General features: G+C 37.8%; 1 protein-coding gene across 1 annotated transcript in view; it reads right to left on the bottom strand.

Annotated features, from left to right (window-relative positions):
- The window catches only part of KCNH8 (potassium voltage-gated channel subfamily H member 8), a 340,790-nt gene extending 329,446 nt beyond the window's left edge, over positions 1-11,344 (bottom strand). Inside the window, exons 1-2 of the mRNA XM_032267464.1 lie at positions 11,069-11,344; positions 10,578-10,739 (exon numbers count right to left, since the gene is read on the bottom strand). Of these exons, the coding sequence (XP_032123355.1) occupies positions 10,578-10,653 (76 nt within the window). The 5' untranslated portion in view covers positions 10,654-10,739; positions 11,069-11,344. The remainder of the gene's footprint in view (positions 1-10,577; positions 10,740-11,068) is intronic.
- Positions 11,345-19,529: the final 8,185 nt, after the last annotated feature.

The raw sequence follows: 19,529 nt of genomic DNA, 5'->3' as shown, positions 1-19,529 counted from the left end.
ATAGATACAGATATAGCTACAAATGATTTGTATCTGAAAAGTGTTGGGATAAAAATGTGTGATATTGCTGGGCATCTTTCAGATTTAAGCACATATTAAAGGAAAAACTATACTTACTAGACAAACATTTGAGACACCATTAGACAAGGCCATAGCCAAAACTATAAGAACTAACTGGAGATCTGCCAACCAATCTTGGCTCTGTTCTCATACAACAATGAATAATAACGCCTCATTATAATATGAAAAATCTGGCGCAAATGCTAAACCAGATGGGATCACCTTATAATCGTCACAAATATGGATGTGTGGTTTTCCTACCAAAATCAAATAACATACATGTCCAAGAAGAGAATATAAATTCCAATATGATATATATATGCACATCATATTATATATGTATATATACATATATATCATATTACATATACACTATATTATACATCTGTATATATATTTTACATAATATATATACACACATATATATTTACATAATATATATAACTATATATATATACACACACACATAGTGTAAAAGTTCTATAAATGAAGGGAAAATCCAGCAACATGCCAAGTAACTTTTCTTGACAGGATGCAAAGATAGTTTAATATCATAAAATCTGTTGAATTCATTATATTAATTGATTCAATAACACACAAAAAATAGCTTTGATAGATAATAAAAAAATTGATAGAATGGCTTAATGAAATAGGAATACATTGCAAAGTTTTTTAATAAAGCACAAATATATAATAAAATATTTACCTCTCAAATGACAAACCAGGAAACACTCATTAGAAAAACAATAAAATAATTCCCCTTAAACTTAAGAAGAAGAAAGATTTTCTTTACGGCTACCATTTTTAAACATTGATCTTAAAATGCCAAAGCAATTAAAAAAGAGGAAAAAAGTAACAGTTGCAAAAATCAGAAACAAAAGGCAAAATTTTTGTTATTTGAGACCAGTAATATTTGTTATCTGAAAACTCCAAGAATCCAACAGCAAAATTATTACAAAGGATAGGAGAAAATCAGTAAGCTGGCTGGTTAAAAAAAATTAATAAAATATAGAAGTTAATTTCCTTCAAATAAACCAAAGTGATTGAATTAGAAAAAGCAAAACAGTGAAAGAAAACCCTCTGTTTTACATAGCAATTGCAAAAATAAAATTACTAGGAATAAAATAAATACAAAATGTTTTATTGAGAACTCCCTCAAAAGGTGTAAAAAATAAAAATACCTAGTAAGTTTTTTAATGTGAATTTTTAATATCACAAAAATATCATATTTCCTATAGATCAGTCCATTAAAAATACCTTCAGAATTTTTTTTAAGTAGATAATCTGATACTTAAAGTCATATAGATTTCCAAATAAGTACAATTAGTCAAGTAAAATTCTGAGAAAAAAAAATGAAATGAGAATTTTAAGAACATATCACAAATATTCTATAATAAATATTCTATAATTAAAATTGGAGTACTAAAATATACAGAAAATGATTAATTAATATATTAGGATAGAAAGTCAAGAAATAGAATTACATAGAGGAATATAAAATATGATAACTAGACATTTCAAATTAACATAAAGAAGATAAATTGCTAAATAACATTAGGAAAACTGGATACAAATTTGAAAATAAAATAATTTTGATTCCTATATTATACTCAGTAGATTAAATTATGGAACTTATTAATGGAGGAGAAAAAAATTGAATATGTAAAATAAACTATAGTAGAACATATAGGGTATGTTTTAAAAAGTATTCACCTACTATGTACTCACAAAAACGAAAAATTAGTAATAATAGTAATTTCAAAATAGGAAATGTCTTTCTAAGTATGACACAAAATCTAGATATCATAACAGGAAAACTTATTGATTCATCTATATAAAAATCAAAAGACCAACCAAAACTGGGAAAATGTATACAATCCACATTACTAATGAAGTGTTTCATTTTTTAAACTATATAAATGGCTCAAATATGTCAAAAATGGGAAAAAGAACAATTAATAAGAGACAATGAATATAAACAAATAATGCTCAATAAAGCATTTAAATAGCTCTTAAACATATTAAACAATTCTGAACTTCATTTATAGTAAACAAATGTACATTAACAATGACAAGAAACCACTTTTCATCCATTAATTTGAAAATAATTCAAGTCATGGCATAAAAAAGAATATGCTGAAATGCTATACAAATATTAGCCATTATTGATATCTACCAAATAATTGTATAACTTTTGGCTTGCTAGAACCAGTAATACAATACACAGTATGAGTACTGTGCAGATAAACAAGAGGCCTAGGTTTTTATTATGATGTATCCTAAAATCCGAAACTACACATTTGTTAAGAGAGAGGGGCAGGCTCATTTTCGGATGACTGAGATGTAGCCTAACCAAAACCGTACCAAATTAAGACAATACAAAAGCTCCTCCTCATTGCCCAAGCCCAATACCCTCATTCTTTTCCATAACTCATGGAATCACAGCAAAACATTTATCCAGATGTTAAGGTAAAAACCTTGTCCAATTTTTACCTTCTACTTTATTCTCTCAATTGAAGGAATAGCCAGAACACCACAGATAAGAGCTGCCTACTTCTTGTCAAACTGGATATCTGACATTTCGGTAATATCTGAATTTCTTATGCGGATCCTTTTTTCCAGAATGTCAAATAAAACATGGTAAGACTGGTAAGTGCTCTGGTCTCAGTTCCCTCTAGTTCAATAACTGGAATACGAGATTCATTTGGACTGACAAATACAATAAAGATGTCTGTCCAAAAGACTGAATAGAAAGACTGAACAATAGACTTAAAAAAAGAGCTTTATAGACTTGAGAGTTGGAGGGCTAAGTACCCTTATTTCTTCCTGTAAGTTCATTGTGGAAAAAAAAGTAAACTATTCCTGTTAAAAGACATCAACAGTACCTGACACTGGAAAGTATATTTCTCCCAATAAAAGTAGACTCAAAATAGGTAGAAGAATTTCCTGTATATGACCTTAACAAGGTAAATATCCACTACAATAGTTACGAGAATTAGAATATCTTCACAGAGATTAACCTCATAACAAAATAAATCACCAGAAAGTACTAAAGTCAGCAAATTCTAAACAGAAAAATCTCAAATGATTTCCTTTTTAAAAAAAAAAATGGACAGTAGATTTTCTTTGATGAACAAAACTGCTTTGCATAGTGAATGCATTTAGTAGTTCCAGTTATGAGTCTTAAATACCAATTTTAAAACATCATTTAAATGACAAGTATTTGAAGCATAGGATATCCAAAGGGGAACAAACAGCATATAAACCAGAAATGGCTAAAATGTTTTAAGAAGTATCTTCTTTGTAAGAGCTAGAAACTAGAAACAATACCACAGACCACCCTAGTCTGTTTACGCTTGCCATAAAAGCACATTTTAGAGGCAGTATGATATAGTAGAAAAATCTCAGGCTAATATGATATAGTAGAATTCTGGGCTTGAATTTTGTCATCTTTGACTCAAAAAGTGGGTTGCCTTCCACTTTGGTGGGTTATTGGGTTGTGGTAGAAACAGAAAAAGCACCAGCACAGTACACATTATGCATGTAGACATGCCCAAGAAGATAGATACTATTATCACTAGAGTTGGTAAAAGAAATTCGTGCCGGAACCACATAAAAATAAGAGACTGGAAGGCAGTCTAGAATTATGTCTCAAAACTAAAGGTAATCATGCAATAGTGAATAAAAGCAACACCAGTTACCACTGAAGGGAAATAAAGATAATTAATATACAGCCCTGGCCATCAAGGAAGCTGAAATTATTTTACTCAAAGAAATATTTACTGAGCAAAGACCATTTCAACTGTAAGTCTAAGCAATTGGAATAATGACACAGTTAGGGTTTCAAGGAGTTCATGGTTGAGTGTTAAAATATGAAAGCATATAATTACAGCACATTTAAGAGCTGATTAGAGGGATGGGCAAGGCCATGTGGAATTATACAGAAAATGTTATGTAACTTTACTAAGAGCCTTAGAGAAGGAGTTTGAAGAATGTAATCTTTAGGATGGATCTCGAACAAAAAGCATCTTACTCTTCAAGTGAAATGCAGAGTCCCAAAACCATGAAAGAGCAAGGGAATTTAGAATGAGTATGTGTGCAGCCTGGGAGACAGTGGTTAGAAAAGATTCTGCAGAATCATCTTGGGGTCAGATGATGCTAAGGACATTGGACATTATCCAAAAGGTACCAGGGAGCCAAAGGATGGCTCTAAGCAGGAGTGTTACATGATTAAGTGGTAATATTGTTTTTCACGGAAATCACTCTGGGAACAATGGAAACTGAAGAAGTGGGAGTGGAAGAAGGGACTGATGGTTTCAGGGGTCTAGTTAGAGAAAGGCTGCAATTGTGGAGATACAAAAAAGAGGATCAAAATTAAAAGACAAGCAATAGAGAGGGAAATGGGAGGCCAAATTAGGGCATTGCTGCAGTAAAATATTAAAATTTTGATAACTAATTAGATGTGTGGGCAGTCAAGGCCAACTCAGATTTCCAGATTGAAGAACTGGATGGATGGTGATGCCAGTAAGGAGGCTAGAAAATGTAAGAAAACAAATAGGTTTCATAGGCTAGAAGAGATTATTGGTTCATTTGGGGACATGTGGAGTTTGAAGGGTTTACGTGACATAGATGGTTGTATTAACAACTATTAAGGATAGCAAAATATATCTTCCAGGGACTTTATAATCCAATAACTATAGTTGACTATTTAAATTACTGAGAAAGCTTTTCAATTGCTCCAGTTGCTAAGTATGAATTATGTCATAGTTAAATTTGAAGTTTCATATTTTATGTTTGTAGGCTGTGGTAAATCAAAATAGATTTTAAACACAGCATTTAGACGATATCAGCAAATATACATTGCCAGTTAGCCTACTATCTTTGCAGCACGTTCCAATTCTATACCTTTTACTGTTGGGATTTCCCCAATCAACTGCTTTAGCACTGAATTCCAGCAAACCCTCAATTCTTTTTCTTCACCACAGGCATAACTCTAGAATAACTGGGGTAAGCAGCCCTGGAGGAGAAAAGTAGTCAGCTATATGGTGAGAAATAAATCTATCACTTCCCGAAAAGAAAGTTAACTTCCTAGGAGAAAGAAACATTCCTGAGAAAATAAATAGATCAACTCCACTGCACTCTATGGAACTTTAAAAAAAACCATTATTAGAAGAAATAATGAAAATAAACATCCTAAGCCTAAAGTTGACATGTACTATATTGTGCTTTAGACTGTAGAAAACGGGAAGGTTGAGCATTTTGGAAATATTTAACATAGTGGCACCATACTTTTTTTTTTTTTTTTTTTACCAAAATACAAATCTATCACTTCCAATGGCTTATTATGACCAAAAAACTCTGGGTTTAAAGATCTTTTATGGCTGCTTTCCATTGCCCTCTTACCTCTACACTGACCTCTTGACACCCTCTAAAATGCTTGTTATTCTCACTAAAGGCTTTTTCTAGCATCAATAACAGTTGCTGTACAAATTGGCAAATTAAATAGAATATCGTTTTTTGCACCTATCATATATGATACAGTCATTCCCACCCAAAGTTATTTATTATATGAAGCCCTCTCAGATCATTCCTGTATAGAAACTATTCTTCCCTCACCCAAGTGTGCATAGCTCTTTATCTGCACCTTCCAAATTACACTTATCTTTTTCTAATCTTTATTATGGTAATTTGTGAATGTTACATTGCCCCATTAGAGAAAAAGATAATCCTGGTTCACCCCAAAGATGCTAGTACAATGGCTTTGCATATAGTTAGTATTCATTAAACATTATTAGAAAAATGATTGAATTAATGAATAAAGTACACATTTCTTTAGAGAGACTTTGACCCTCTTAGAAGAATGTTGAGTCTAGGATATTTCAGAAACTAGTAATTCAGGATCCTCAATCTGTTTCTGTAAAGGCTTTTTGTTCTTTTCCAGTCTCATTGGCCAGAAGAGGTCTTATGCCATGGCCTTTGGACTGAAAGTAATGAAAAATGTTAGAGCCTAGAAAAAATATATCATGGACATAATTCCAATTTTCGGCATATTACATATCCATTTTCTCTACATAATAATGCCAAAATTGTCTGACGTTAGTTTTTAAAACTATGCAATACAACTTTTTTTTTATCATTTGTATATCTCACTAATCAAAACAAAATCATTTCTGATAAAGACATAAATCCAGTTCCTGTAATTCGAACACATTTTTCATTGTAGTGAACTTACGAGAATCCCTGTGATAAGTCCTTTAGAAGGCACAGAATTCATCTACAAAGTCAATAGTATGATAATGGGTACATTATCCTTCACCCTATGATTCTAACATTAAGGGATCTATGTACCTTGATGAAAACAAAAAGGTAAAAAGAAAAAAACACAGAACTTCCTCTGTAGAGGAAGTATTTCAATTTTAACAAATTTCTTTTCCTTTTTCCTTTTCTTGAGACAGAGTCTTACTCTGTCACCCTGGCTGGAGTGCAGTGATGTAATCTCAGCTCACTGCAGCCTCTGTCTCCTGGGGTCAAGGAATTCTCCTGCCTCAGCCTCCCAAGTAGCTGTGATTACATGCGCATGCCACCACACCCGGCTAATTTGTGTATTTTTAGTAGAAACAGGGTTTCATCATGTAGGCCAGGCTGGTCTTGAACTGCTGGCCTCAAGTAATCTGCCCATCTCAGCCTCCCAAAGTACATGAGCCACCTTGCCTGGCCTCAGTTTTAACAAATTTCTTTGGACCATTTTGAACAGACTATATAGAAGTGCATAAAATATGCAATATTGATGAATTTCTAAACCACCATGATTTTGAATACTTTCACTGGAATCTTGTTGATGGAGTCCACTGGGCTACAAACTTCCTTTAAAACTTAAATTTTTGTCTTAGTAACCTAAAAGAGAAGAAGTAGTCTGGCTAAATTTTGATATGGCTAGAAAATGTAAGCTAATCCACCATTATGTTTGAAAATGGATACTTCCCTCTGAAAGCTTTATATCTTTTTTAAGGTGTTTTTCTCAAATAGTATCCTATGAAAAATATTTGTACCAAAAAACTATTTTTTCATATATGTATCAATGTGTTCTCTTATTATACTTTCCCTTTGTCCAAATTAATATTTATTTACTTAAAGCAGAAGTCTAAACAGAAAAGGTTTTCTTAAAATACAGTAAATATGTTTTAAAAAACCCAAAAAATTATGTATAAGTGAGCTAGTTGCAGGCCATAACGTTAGGAGTGTCTGTGTGTATGTGTGTGTCTCAGAGTGGTACAAGTCAGTGGTTTTGTTGTATGTAATAATTCAAAGAAATTCTTTGGAGTTATTTTTACTTTTCCCCCCTAAATGGGGGGTATACGTATTTAAGATTTCTAAGGTTCTTAGTTTTTCTAAGTCTCATTACATTCAGTTAAACACAAACCATAGAACATATTTCAAGAGTAAATATATTTGGTGGTAATTTTATGCAAAAATATTTATATTTTTCAATAATGGTTGAAAATTATATTGGATATTAGAAAAAAAGGCTTCAATTAATAATCCACAATTGTCTTTCAATCCTGACAGAGCTCACTTTTTAAATATTAAGAAGAAGAAATATTATATTATGTAAAATAATAGTGTCACTAAGTTATAAAATGTGTTATTAACTTCTGTTATGTTGCCCTGTGATAATATCTCAGCTGATAAACAACAGGAGTATGTTATAGAGTTTTATGTTGTCATATATTTATTTTTCCTGGGAGGATTTTCAGATGATGTCTTAGGTTGTTTTATTATTTTCCTATAAAATAAATCAATAAAGCTAACAATAATACTACATGTTGGGTAAGTTAGTAAGGCAGTCTGACAGGGTTGTTGTTTGCTCTCTTATTTGTTTTTCATAAAAATTGTCCAGAATAAAATAAGAAACTAGCATGACTGTAAAACATACCTCACAAATAAGGTAAAAAATTATGCCAAATCAACATATTACATATTGAGTATAATTAACATTGTTCATTTTTCAGCAAAGTTTTTATCTGAGTAGGTGGCAATTTTGTAAATTTCAAATTTGTAAGTAGCTTTATCTTGCAACAGAAAATAAGTGACAGCTATAAAAATCAAAAGAAGGAAAGATGATCATAGGAAAATAGTTTCAGAGATACTAATTATAAAACTGTATCAACAAGAAATAATGACATAAGAAGTTAAAGTAAATAGCTAGCTGGAGAAATGGTATACCCATGATTCTAGATATACTAAAATTTGTGGCTAAAAGTTTGTTTAAGGTATTTTAAGTTTCAGGTTATTCAAGTCATCCTGCAATTTAAAAAGAAAGGAAAAGAAAATCAGAAAAGAAAATCCTCTTTCATTGAGTGGGGTTTCTTGGGAGGAGAGGTGTTCACTAAATGTAAACAAAATCTTTCCAAAGTCAACCTTTCTTCATGTTACTTATCACCTTCAAATTTGCTTCTCTGATTGTCAGATTTCATGCAAACTTGTTCCCTCCAAGAATTCCCCAGATGCTGTGGAGCACAGATTAAGCATGGTCTCTAAAAGAGTTTTAGATTTTTTACTATATACTAAATACAGGTATGTCACGATAGTCTTCCAAAATAAGGATTTAAAGTATCTAACCTATCTTATTAACGTTAATGTGTAGCCAACATGGAAAAAGAGCTATTTACAAGTGCATCCATCTCTTCTTACATGCCCTCCTGCTTATCATGCATATCACTATAGTCAGAATCAGAGGCCAAGGTATTTCCAAGCTGATGATTTAAAGCTCCTCTCATTAGCAATTGATATCTGAATGTAACACTCAAGTAATTCCCAAGACTGTGCTGGGATGATTCACTACACATTATACTTCATTCAACTTTAAATGACAATGAGATAAACAATGACCATTTTCCAATTACCTCATTTTCAATATTTGCATTCAGGATCAATGTTTATAGCCTTTTAGTTTTGAATGTTCAAGAAAAAACAACCACATGAAATGGATCAGCACCTCAGGTAATAAATAGTAGTACCCACAATCATGCATGGTAAAACACAGCAGTGGTGATTTTGTGTGGAGCTTCAGTGGTGTGGTAGTGGCAATGACAGGGACTTGAAGTTTTCCTACAATATTTATTATTATTATCTTAAAAAGACATATCTAATAACATTACATCTCATACATAACATCTGACACATTTAGAATATAAAAGGGGAAAGAATGACAAGGCGTAAAGATAAAAACACTTATAAAGTGACCAAATATCCACACCAACTACCATGATTAGGCTAGCTGTTAAAAATAAAAATTGATCAAAATTAAAGTAAGTCATTCATTTCTCTCTCATGTAAACTTTTCCAACTACCCCTGAAGCGTGAAAGTCCAAGACTTGCTTCCCACTCAAACATAAGATTGTGTGTTTCGACTACTGGAATGGAAATGAAATTAGCATTGCTTGCCCATATCAGTTCCAAGAAATATACAGTCAGAGTAAAAACAATGATATTTGAACCACTCAGAAGGACTTTAGGATAAAAGAGTTTCTCTGAGTCTTGTATAACAGAAAAATGGAAGATAGTGCACAGAAGCAGGATAAGCTAGAAAGAAGGTGAGGACATTCACAGTGAAACCAACTAAGAGTATTTACTGGAGGTGGTAGTACAGACTCCTAATTACAGAGTTAAAGCCTTCTGTGAAGATCCACAGGATCCGGTAAAGAGCTTGACAGGCCTGGGGAGTGGGGACCTGACCGTGGTCCTGAAAGAGAACAACTTGCAGATGATTCTGAACCGTCTGCAAGCAACCACATAACACCCCATCTATTTTTTCCCTACTGTAGCTTAAATGAACTAAATGTCCAATAACATTCGTAAAGTAAAAACTTTATCTTATGATAAAATCAGTCTTTATTAATGTCCTTCTTCCTGAACAGTCTCTGCTTGAGTATTAGGCTCATTTCAGGATTAAGAGACACGCTATTCTAGCTCAAAAGCAGGAATCAAGATTCTGACAAAGTCGCAATAATTAAAATTCTAAAGAAAGCGTACACTTGGCAATCCTGTATTTCTTAAACTCAGATAGGAAATCAAACCTATCCGAAAGACATCACAGAATGAAGCTCCAAGAAAGAACACTCCAAACTCTGCATATAATCTAGGGAGCCTTGACACTCTAGAAAGGTAAGGTACACCAATATTCCCATTTTCACCTCAGAAAATTACAACCAGTTTTCCAAAGACACACCAAAACGCAGGTCCCACAGTGAATACGGGCGTCGATCTTTCCTCAAGCAGGCTATTTTCAGTCCTTACAAACCCAGTAAGTCAAGAGAGCTAACTACTACACCAAAACAAAGTGTTAATACTACACCAAACCGTGAGGGGATACATTTCTCCGCACAAAAGGCACCTTGGCAAGAACAGAAGAAAATTCACTCTGCTGGTGCAAAAGGGAAGGTGGGAGCAAAAGTAACGTGTATGAGAAAAATCAGTCTCAGATAATGCCATACCAGTAGTCCAAATGTAAGACTTACGTGTTCCGTCAAAACGGGTGGCGATGGTGTCCAGGAAGGTGTTTTGCGGCGCCAGTAATCCCTTCATAACCGGCATTTTTCCAGCGTGGTGTGAAATTCTCCATCAAAGTTTGTCCAGAAGGATGGTTCCAGAGGAAAGTGCCAGGAAGGGAGAAGGGGAACCTGATGACGGCAGGGGAGGGGGACCCGGCGTGACGGTGGGGTCGAGCCGGGGAGGTGGGAGGATGGAGGGAGAGAGGGAGAGGGTTCCAGCCGCCCTGGCAGTGGCAGGAGCAGCCCCGAGAGCGCTCCAGGAGCCCGCCCCACACCTCCAAGCTCAGCCGGGCGCAGGCTCCCTCTCCCGCCCCCTCCACCCCCTCCAGCCGCCGAACCCCCCCCCCACCGTCCCTCCGCGGGCCACAGTGCCCGCCAGGCGTCGCCGCACAGTGCCTCGCTCCCCACCTCGCCCGCCCAGAAAGAGCCCGCCGTGGCCCGGGGCGCCGCGCCCTGACCGAAGTCTCTGGGGTCGTGGAGAGCAGCGCTGAGAGGTGGGAGAGGCTCTGAGCCTCCCGGTCTCCAAGGGGCGCCGGGAAACGAGAGCGAGCGCAACTCCCACCCCCCGGGAACCAGGGAACAAAGACCCCTTTGTTCCGGCTCCGTCCCACTCCCGGGGAGACTGGAGTCCCGTGGGTGTGGTATTGGAGAATGGGAGGAGACAGGTCGGGGCAGGTATCCAGCCTCTGCCTAGAACTTAGGAGGGGGAGGCCCCCCCCGTGGTGTCCAAGGGAGCAGAGGCAGCCAGGAGCCCCACCGGGAAGGTGGCGCCCCACCGGGAAGGTGGCCCCCTTCCGGAGCACCTGCCATTGCGAGCCCACGCCACAGGCGCAGGGCAACCCGAGTTAGTTGTCAGGCCCCTCTCCAGTCACCAAGGTCTGCTAGTCCCGGAAACTGGCCCCGAGCTCCAAAAAGGGGTACTTCAGCTCTTCTCCCCAAATGCCATTGGCCTCCCCAAACCACCCCAAACTTTTAAAAAAATGGCCTTTTAAACGGGCAATGGATGGTTTCCCATTCTCCGGTAAAATGTGAATAAAGCATTTCTAGAAAAGTTTGCTATTTTTATTAATTTGCAAAATACCAACCAAGTAAAAACAGTAAGGCTGCCTTCCAAAAATAGCTGCAAACACAAATCCCCCTTGCCTGTCCCCTTTTCCGCAGCCCCCACTCCCCAAGACTGACACCTCCGAGAAGAAAGCCTGGCGGACGGCCAGGAACTGAAGGCGTCTCGGAAAGCGAAAGCGCGCTCTCCCAGTCCTCTCCCCTGGCCCCCGCGGGGACTCCCTCTCCGCAGACGTTTTTCGGGGCAAGTCAGCCAAGCCTGCGGCACAGCCCTGCGGGGAGTGCAGAGGGACACCCCGAGCCCAAACTTTGCAGAAAACTCTGCAAGGGAGGGAGGTGTGGAAGGGAAGTTGAGCGCCTCAGGGTAGAAAAACAAACGTAAGCCCAGGTGCCAGCGCACCCGGAAGGAGAGGTGGGGAGAAGCAAACAGGTGTCAGGGCCGCGGCCAGGGCAGCTCTGATCCCCGGGGGCTCGGGTGTGGCGGGAGGAGGAAGCGCCCACCCCCTCGACTGTGGGTAGGGGGGTTTCTCGTTTCGATTCTCCCGGCTGTTGGGGCTACGGGGGGAACCCCGCGGGTTTTGTCACGTCTGCCGCGGGCTCTGCGAGGGAGGGGGTGGAGAGAGAGGCGGCATCCCCCTCTCCCCGCCCCCAGGCCCCCTTCCTCGTGATGCATTTCCTGCGGCCGAGGATTCCCTTTGTGTTGAAATTCGAGAAGATCCGGCAGAGGCTCCAGGCTAGCTGGGCGGGGGCGCGCCGGGGAGAGGACGGGATTCCGGAGTGGGCGGCGCGGGGCGGCAGTCCCCGAAGAGAAGCCACCGAGGTGGGCTTCCTCGCCCAGCTGGACCGTGCTTCTGCCGCAGGTCCGTCCGCGTCCTCCCCTCCATCCTTGTGTCCCAAACCAGCTTCGCGTTTCGGAAACCGAGCTCGCGCGGTGGAGTCCCCCACGCGGCGAGCGGATCGCAACTGCGGGTGGCTGTGTGGCTCGGTCTTGGGCGGAGCTGGGGAGAGAAAGACGAGGGAGTCCCTGGTGTTTGGGTGGTACATCGTGTCCCAGAAAATTCAGGCTGTTGCCGCCTATGTAAAACGGAGATAAACGCCACCCGGGAAGTGTCTCGAAGTTCAGGATGAAATTTATTAGTTGTAAGCCATGACTGGGCTTCATACAATTTGCACTGTAGGGCTGTGTGTGTAAAAACTGTTTCCTGATCTGGGTTGCCTAATGTATGAAATTACTGCAAGAAGCAAGCCACAGAGGGGCTTAAAAATGGCAACCCAAAAGCAAGCCCCATTTTCATGGCAAAAGGAGCCTGGTATTTATCATTCACTGTCTCCTCTCCAATACCTACTATATATATGTAAGGAACTGCTAGGCATGGCAAGACCCCTGCCCTAAATTCAAATTCAAGCCCTGTATCCTATTGAACTGCAGCAGATGGACCTCGCCACCTCTTGTATTCTTTGCCCACCAAGAAGTCTTTCTTAATGAAGACAGCCATCACCACTCTGGTCTTGGGGTCCAGGCCCTCTTTAAGATATAGCCCAAAAACCTAATGTTCACCTTAAAGGTTTGTAGCACTGATGAGGCCAAGTTGTGCCATTAGAACATGACCTCCATGCAAGTTTAAGTATATTAAATCCCTTTAAACATATTTTGCCACCTGGAAATCAAACGCCATGAAAGAAGCACCGTGGGAGTAAGGATTTTTCTCCATCATCTGCCCAAAATCATCAAATCTCATGTGCTTTCCTTAGAGGAAATTTTCCCATTGTCCCCACTTATTGGCACAAAGACTCATTTTATTGCAGATTCCTTCCCCACTACAGGGATGTGATCTTTCACTATGGCCTAAACAAGACAAAGATACAAGAATACAGGATAACCACATAATACAGTAAACTTAATGCCCTCATTAAAAATATTCATGTTCACAGGGAAGATCATTTTCTCTGACTCCAAAATGTAAAGGAAGGAACAAAATCCCTATATCCAGACCAAGGTACTCTATTATGTACAATACTACAGAAGGCCTCTTTAGGTAAAACCAACCTAGGCAAAGTTCACTGATAAACCACCCCAAACCCTATTAACTTAAAATGACAACATTATATTTTGCTCTCAGGTCTCCAATATGTGCAGGGATCAATGGGATGGGTTATTTCTGAGTACACTTATCCTGGAACTGGAAAATACACTTCCAAGATGATTCACTCAAAGTGATGGAAATTTGGTGCTGGCTGTCAGCTGGGAGCTCAACCAGTACTAGGGCATTGGGGCTTCAGTTATTGGTGTGGATCTCTCCAGGAACTACTTGGGCTTCCTCACAGCATGGTGGTTTCAAGAGTGTCTGAAAGGAAGTAGGAGCTGCCTGTTTCTTGAGGCTTGGCCTAGAAACTGCCAGATTGAAAGCAAGCACAGAACCCAGATTAATCAGAAAGGGGGAAATGTTCAACCTTTAGATGGAAGAAATATCAAATAAAATGGAGCCATGTTTTAAAATCTTCCCATCAATTTGTTAGTATTTTGAGTTTCAAAGGAAGTTGCCTCATAATAGCATTTCTTAATGTGATTAAAAATCCATTTTTACCCATTCTTTATGTCTTCATAAGCATTTGAGATTTATGAGTACAAGATCTAGGTTCAACTCTATAATTCCTTATAGGGAAAATGTAATACACAAGAGAGAAAATATACATTAAATTCACTTAAGAGTTATAAGCCACAGATAAAGCAATTTTTATTCTTATCATTATTTTCTTTAAGATTGTCTCTCTTTCATTAGTATTTGATGTTGTCTTTTCAGTCTGAGTAGAACTGGAAAGGGCTTCAGGGCTCTCTGTATTTGTTTGATGGTTTTAGGTCTGCTCCATGTCTATTTTATAATTATGGCATTCATCTAATACCATGACACAAAATAGCTGCAAATGCCTTATTGATGCATACGTATTTGACTGTCGGCCCTGAAAATATTCTTAAACTTTTTCTGGCAACAAGAATTCTAGCCTTCATAAGAAGGAAATATTTTAATTTACAGGCTAATATAAAAGAGCATCTACTCAGATGTGTTGAGTTCTCGTTTTGTCTCTACCACTTATTCCCTTTGTCATTTAACTTTGTGGGTTTCCATTTTCTTAAGTGTAAAACTGGAATAATAATATTTTCTTGACTTACTTCACTGAGTGGAAGAATATATTTGTGAGAGCCTTTGAATCTCATAATATGTGGCATACAATTAAACAGATGGTAATAATCATTGTTCTCTTTTTTTGTGTTCTAACTTATCTAATACATGTTGTTTATCCACAATAAATATTGTTGACCAATTATTACAGTGTATGGTCCTATTAGCTCATAACACATGTATGTATTAATATTTTGTTCCAACCTATGGCTTGTGAGCTTTTCCTTCTAAATGTAATGGTTTTAGAAGCTCAGAAGGAAAATCAAGCTAGTTCATGTCTTTGACTAATGCTTTCAAATTGTTCTGCTCTAATATCCAACCAAGCTGGATTCCAGTGGTATGCTCACTGCCTCCTGTTCCTCAGTGTTCACTGCCTTCTGTTTCCCAATGATTACTGCCTATTTCTCAGTATAGGTAGAAACTGAAATACTCTAGCACAATCCTCAAAGCTATGGTTTCAGTCAGAGCTTTAGTAAAAAACATAGCATCTCAATGGCTTATTACAACAATGCTATTTCTTGCTCAGTCTACATGTCCCACCTGAGTTGGCAAGAATCTGCTCATTACTGGGGCCCAGACTGATGGAAGTTCTGTTCAAAATGTATTTTCTTTGAAGGGAAAAAGATAATCTGGCAAAGCATATACTGTTTTTTCAAGCTTCCACTCACAACGACCAAAATAAGTCATATGGCCACCCTAATTTTAAAGACATGGTAAAATACAATCCAACCCTTGCCTTCAAAGAAAAGGAACTCCAGAATATTCAAGAACTGACATTTGGTAGCAAGGAGGTGCACTGTTCTGATCTCATTTCAAGAGAACCTGCTGGGAGAAGTGTTGCTGATGACAGCCTTCAGTTGCCACATCTTCAAATCTGCCACACTGTTCATGCCAGCTAATGACTAAAGGTGATGCCAGTAGTAAAACTCAGCCCTTTCTATCCTGTGTGGAGCTCTTCTAGTAGGTAATATCTGTGCCAGGATTCCTCATTAGCTTAACAAAGGCTTTTTCAGTAGTGTACCATTCTTCCTACCCACTGTTCTTTCCCTCTCCTTCCCAGATGTCAAGCCTACATCACAGTCTGAAGACTCTTCCTGCTCCCTCCCCAACCTTTATCCTTCACATGCTTTGTCTTCAGTGTCTATTCCTGTCTTGATGTCTGCTTGACGGAGGATCCAGATTGACCCTGGCATATCAGGGAGGTTTTCTGAGAAGAAAGAACCATGAGGCCATTTACTAAATTCTACAGCTAACAATCTTGAAGAGAAAACAAACAAAAACCACCTCACATATATCTTTGTGGCTTTCACTCCAGCACATCCTTTTCCTTTTCCCCCTAGCTTTCATCCATGATTCACCACTAGCCCAAAATGCAATCTGGGAAGTAATCGAGATTATCTTCTTACACTAAAATAAATAATCGATCACTAGTTTCTATTACCTCTAGCTTCGTAAAATCTGTAGAGTCTTTCCTTTTTCCATTTTCTGCTGTCACTCTTTTAGTTGATACACTCATTATTTCTTACTGTAACTATTTCTCTTAGCTGGTCTTCCTGCCACAAATCATTCTTCTTAATTTATCCTTTTTACTGCAGCCAGCATGGTGTTTTTCTATAATATAAATTAATCATGCACTCCTTCCTTAAAATCTTTATATCTTTGAGGACAGAGCAAAATTATATCACCTATCAGCTAAAGCCATTCAAGAACTGGCCCCTAGGTAGCCCTCCAGCCTTATCTATTATGCACATAGCAGGCTAACTCCTGCATCATTTAATGTTTGACAATTGCTTAATTATGTACAATTCTCAGAATATGTTATCTTCTTTCAGGCCTCCATCTCTTTGACATGCTGTTAGCCTTATTTCAAATGACCACCTCATACTTGCTAACTTTCCTCACCAGTTGAACTCATGACCCAAAGAGTACCTTTAACATCACTTCCACTGAAACCTTTCTTTGAATTTTCTAATCAACTTAAGTACTCATTTTGAATGTTTCCCTCATATGCCTCTGTCCTAACTCCTACTTTATAGGTATAGGTATGTGCCTGAATAGATACGTAATGTAAGTACCCCATATTGACTAGAATTCTGCTTGTCTGCTAGTAACAGAATACTTGACTAAAAGTGGATAAGAGTGGCTTAAACAAACAGGGTTATTCTTCTCTAAAATAACTGGTCCTGGGGTGGTTAGTTGCAGATATAAATTCAAAATCTCAACAATATCAGCTATTATTTCTGATTATCTTGATATTTTCCTCATGGTTGCAAGATGGCTGCTGAAGCTCCATCCAGTACTTCTTTGGCCTACTTTCAGAAGTGGGGAGCAGGTAGTGCTGGATGAAACCAGCTCTTTTTATTAGAAAAGCTAAAACTTCCTTGGGAAAAACTCCATTTCCACTCAGAACATTTCTGCTATGTCTCATTGGCTAACATCGTGTAATAGAGTCATCTTTAGCTGCTAAAAGAATGAGTAAGTGATTATTTAACTTAATTACCCAGGATTTATTTAAAAAAGCAACAAGGTCTAACAGTTTAAGAATGAGTGTGCGGTCAACCAACCTATAGCTTCTGCCACATATTTCAAAGGCAGTTATAAACAAGGTGTGATGTAAACATATGTCCATAATATGGACGACAGGCAGGTTTTATATAACACTTCAATTCTGAAAAATTAATAGCAACTACTTGGCTTTGTGTATTGAAAATAATTCTAGATGACTCCCAGGCTCATCAAGAGAGAGTTAAAGAACAATTAGTAATGTCTACCATGGGCATGGTAGAAAGTCTTAGGGATTTAGATCACTGCAGTAGACAGGGAGCTGTTAGTTGTATAGCAGATTTCTAAGAGCCATATTTGTTCTCATCTCTCCATTGCAGAGGAAAGTGAAGTACTTACTTACCCTATGATTTAGTGCTCGTTTTGATCACTTGTTAGTCAGAGTATGTTAGATCATATTGTGGTAGCAAATTAATGTCCCACCTCAAGTTTAAGTTAAGCACCAAAATGTAATTATCACTTATAGAGCAATAGAGGGGGGCTCTGCTCTACACAGTTACTCAGGCACTCAGGCTGATGGACACTCATCCATGTAACAGTTGCATATCCAGAAATGGAGGCCTCCATCATGATCATTGAACAGAAAAGTCACATGCTATTCTGTGATTCAACCCAGAAATTGTATACGTCACCTCTTCCTAAAGCTTACTGACTGGAATTACTCATGTTCTTTTACTCACCTATGAGAAAGAGCACCTGGAAAGTACTCTGCCAAATTCCCTCTACAAAAATAAATGATAATACCACCAACCCAGACTTTTTGTGATGGTTAAATGAATGAATAATATAAAGCACACAGAATAATGACTGAATTACAGTAGTAGCTTAATAAATGCAAGGTATTACTATTTTAGGTAACCCCCCATATATACTCCCACCTTCAGAATTCAGGTCACTGCAACAGACCTTGGGCAGTACTTGAGTAGCAGATTCTAAGAGGTACATGGTTTCAATTAATAGTATTCTCAACTCTTGGTAAATTTTCACAGTGGTCAAGTTACATAATGAGGAACACATTCCATATCTTACTGCCATTCCGTGAATCTGAGACACTTTGGAAGAGTAGAAGGTGAAAAGTGGAGATAACACAGGCTTATTTATTAGATCTCACCGTCTTTCTCTGGCTTTGAAAATTTCCTGACACAGGAAACAACATGTCCCTCAGTGCCTATCTGATTTTCAATACTCTGCTCAGACTTCTCACACAAACACTGGAATTCCAATCTCATCAGACCTTAATGGTAAATACCTTTCAGTTTTTCTTTCTCTTCTACCAGTATATTTATAACTATATCCATCCTACTTTCTTTTCTTCCAGAAGATTAGGTGTTCTCTCCAAAAGTATTACACAGCCACCTGAAATTTTCATTGTCTGTTTCCAGAATCATGTTTCATTTGTCCTGTCCTTCTCTCCTATATCCTACTTCTGTCTCTTTTTCTCTCCCTCCCAGTTAGTTCTCTCAACCTATAAATATTCCAGCTACTCTGATCCTGAGACATAGGATCTATATGATCTTTCACATTTCTTTTACATGTAATTTTTCTGAAAATCAATCTAAAATTACTGTGATCTGGTTGCTTCTTCGATCATTCTAAAAAGATGTCTCTTATCAAAGTCAATAATCACCTAATTTTCTAAAATAATGGATATTTTTAATCCATATATTCCTAATTTTTGTTGTATTTGACTCTGTCAATTAATTCCTTCTTAAAACTTTCCAAATTGATAAGGTAGAAAACTTTCTTATTTTGGACAGAAAGAGTCTTTTCTGTTGAATGGTTGGGTTTCTTTTAAAAAAGGGAAAAAACTAAAAAACCTCTTCCCTTAGCCACTCTTCATATTCTAGTCTCCCTCAAGATTCCATAAACTGGGCCACTAAACTCTACATTTCAGTTACTGTCATATTTTAAATATCTTCTCTCTGCGAACATTTTCCTAAGCTTTATCCGAAGCCCAGGCCTCTCAGCTTCTGACAATACCTAACTGTGGCCTCGATATTATTCCTTAACTAATCATTTCACATGAACTTCTGTGTATACCATCAAGTAATCTATGTGAGATCCCAAATAGTCCTTATTATTATTTCTAAGAGCCATTTTTGGCTCCAGTCTATTG

The sequence above is a fragment of the Sapajus apella genome, unplaced genomic scaffold, assembly GCF_009761245.1.
Source record: "Sapajus apella isolate SASKATOON/1434 unplaced genomic scaffold, GSC_monkey_1.0 scaffold4, whole genome shotgun sequence".
NCBI lineage: Eukaryota > Metazoa > Chordata > Mammalia > Primates > Cebidae > Sapajus > Sapajus apella.
Note: the sequence above shows the minus strand (reverse complement) of the source record. Positions and strands in the feature narration are given on the sequence as shown.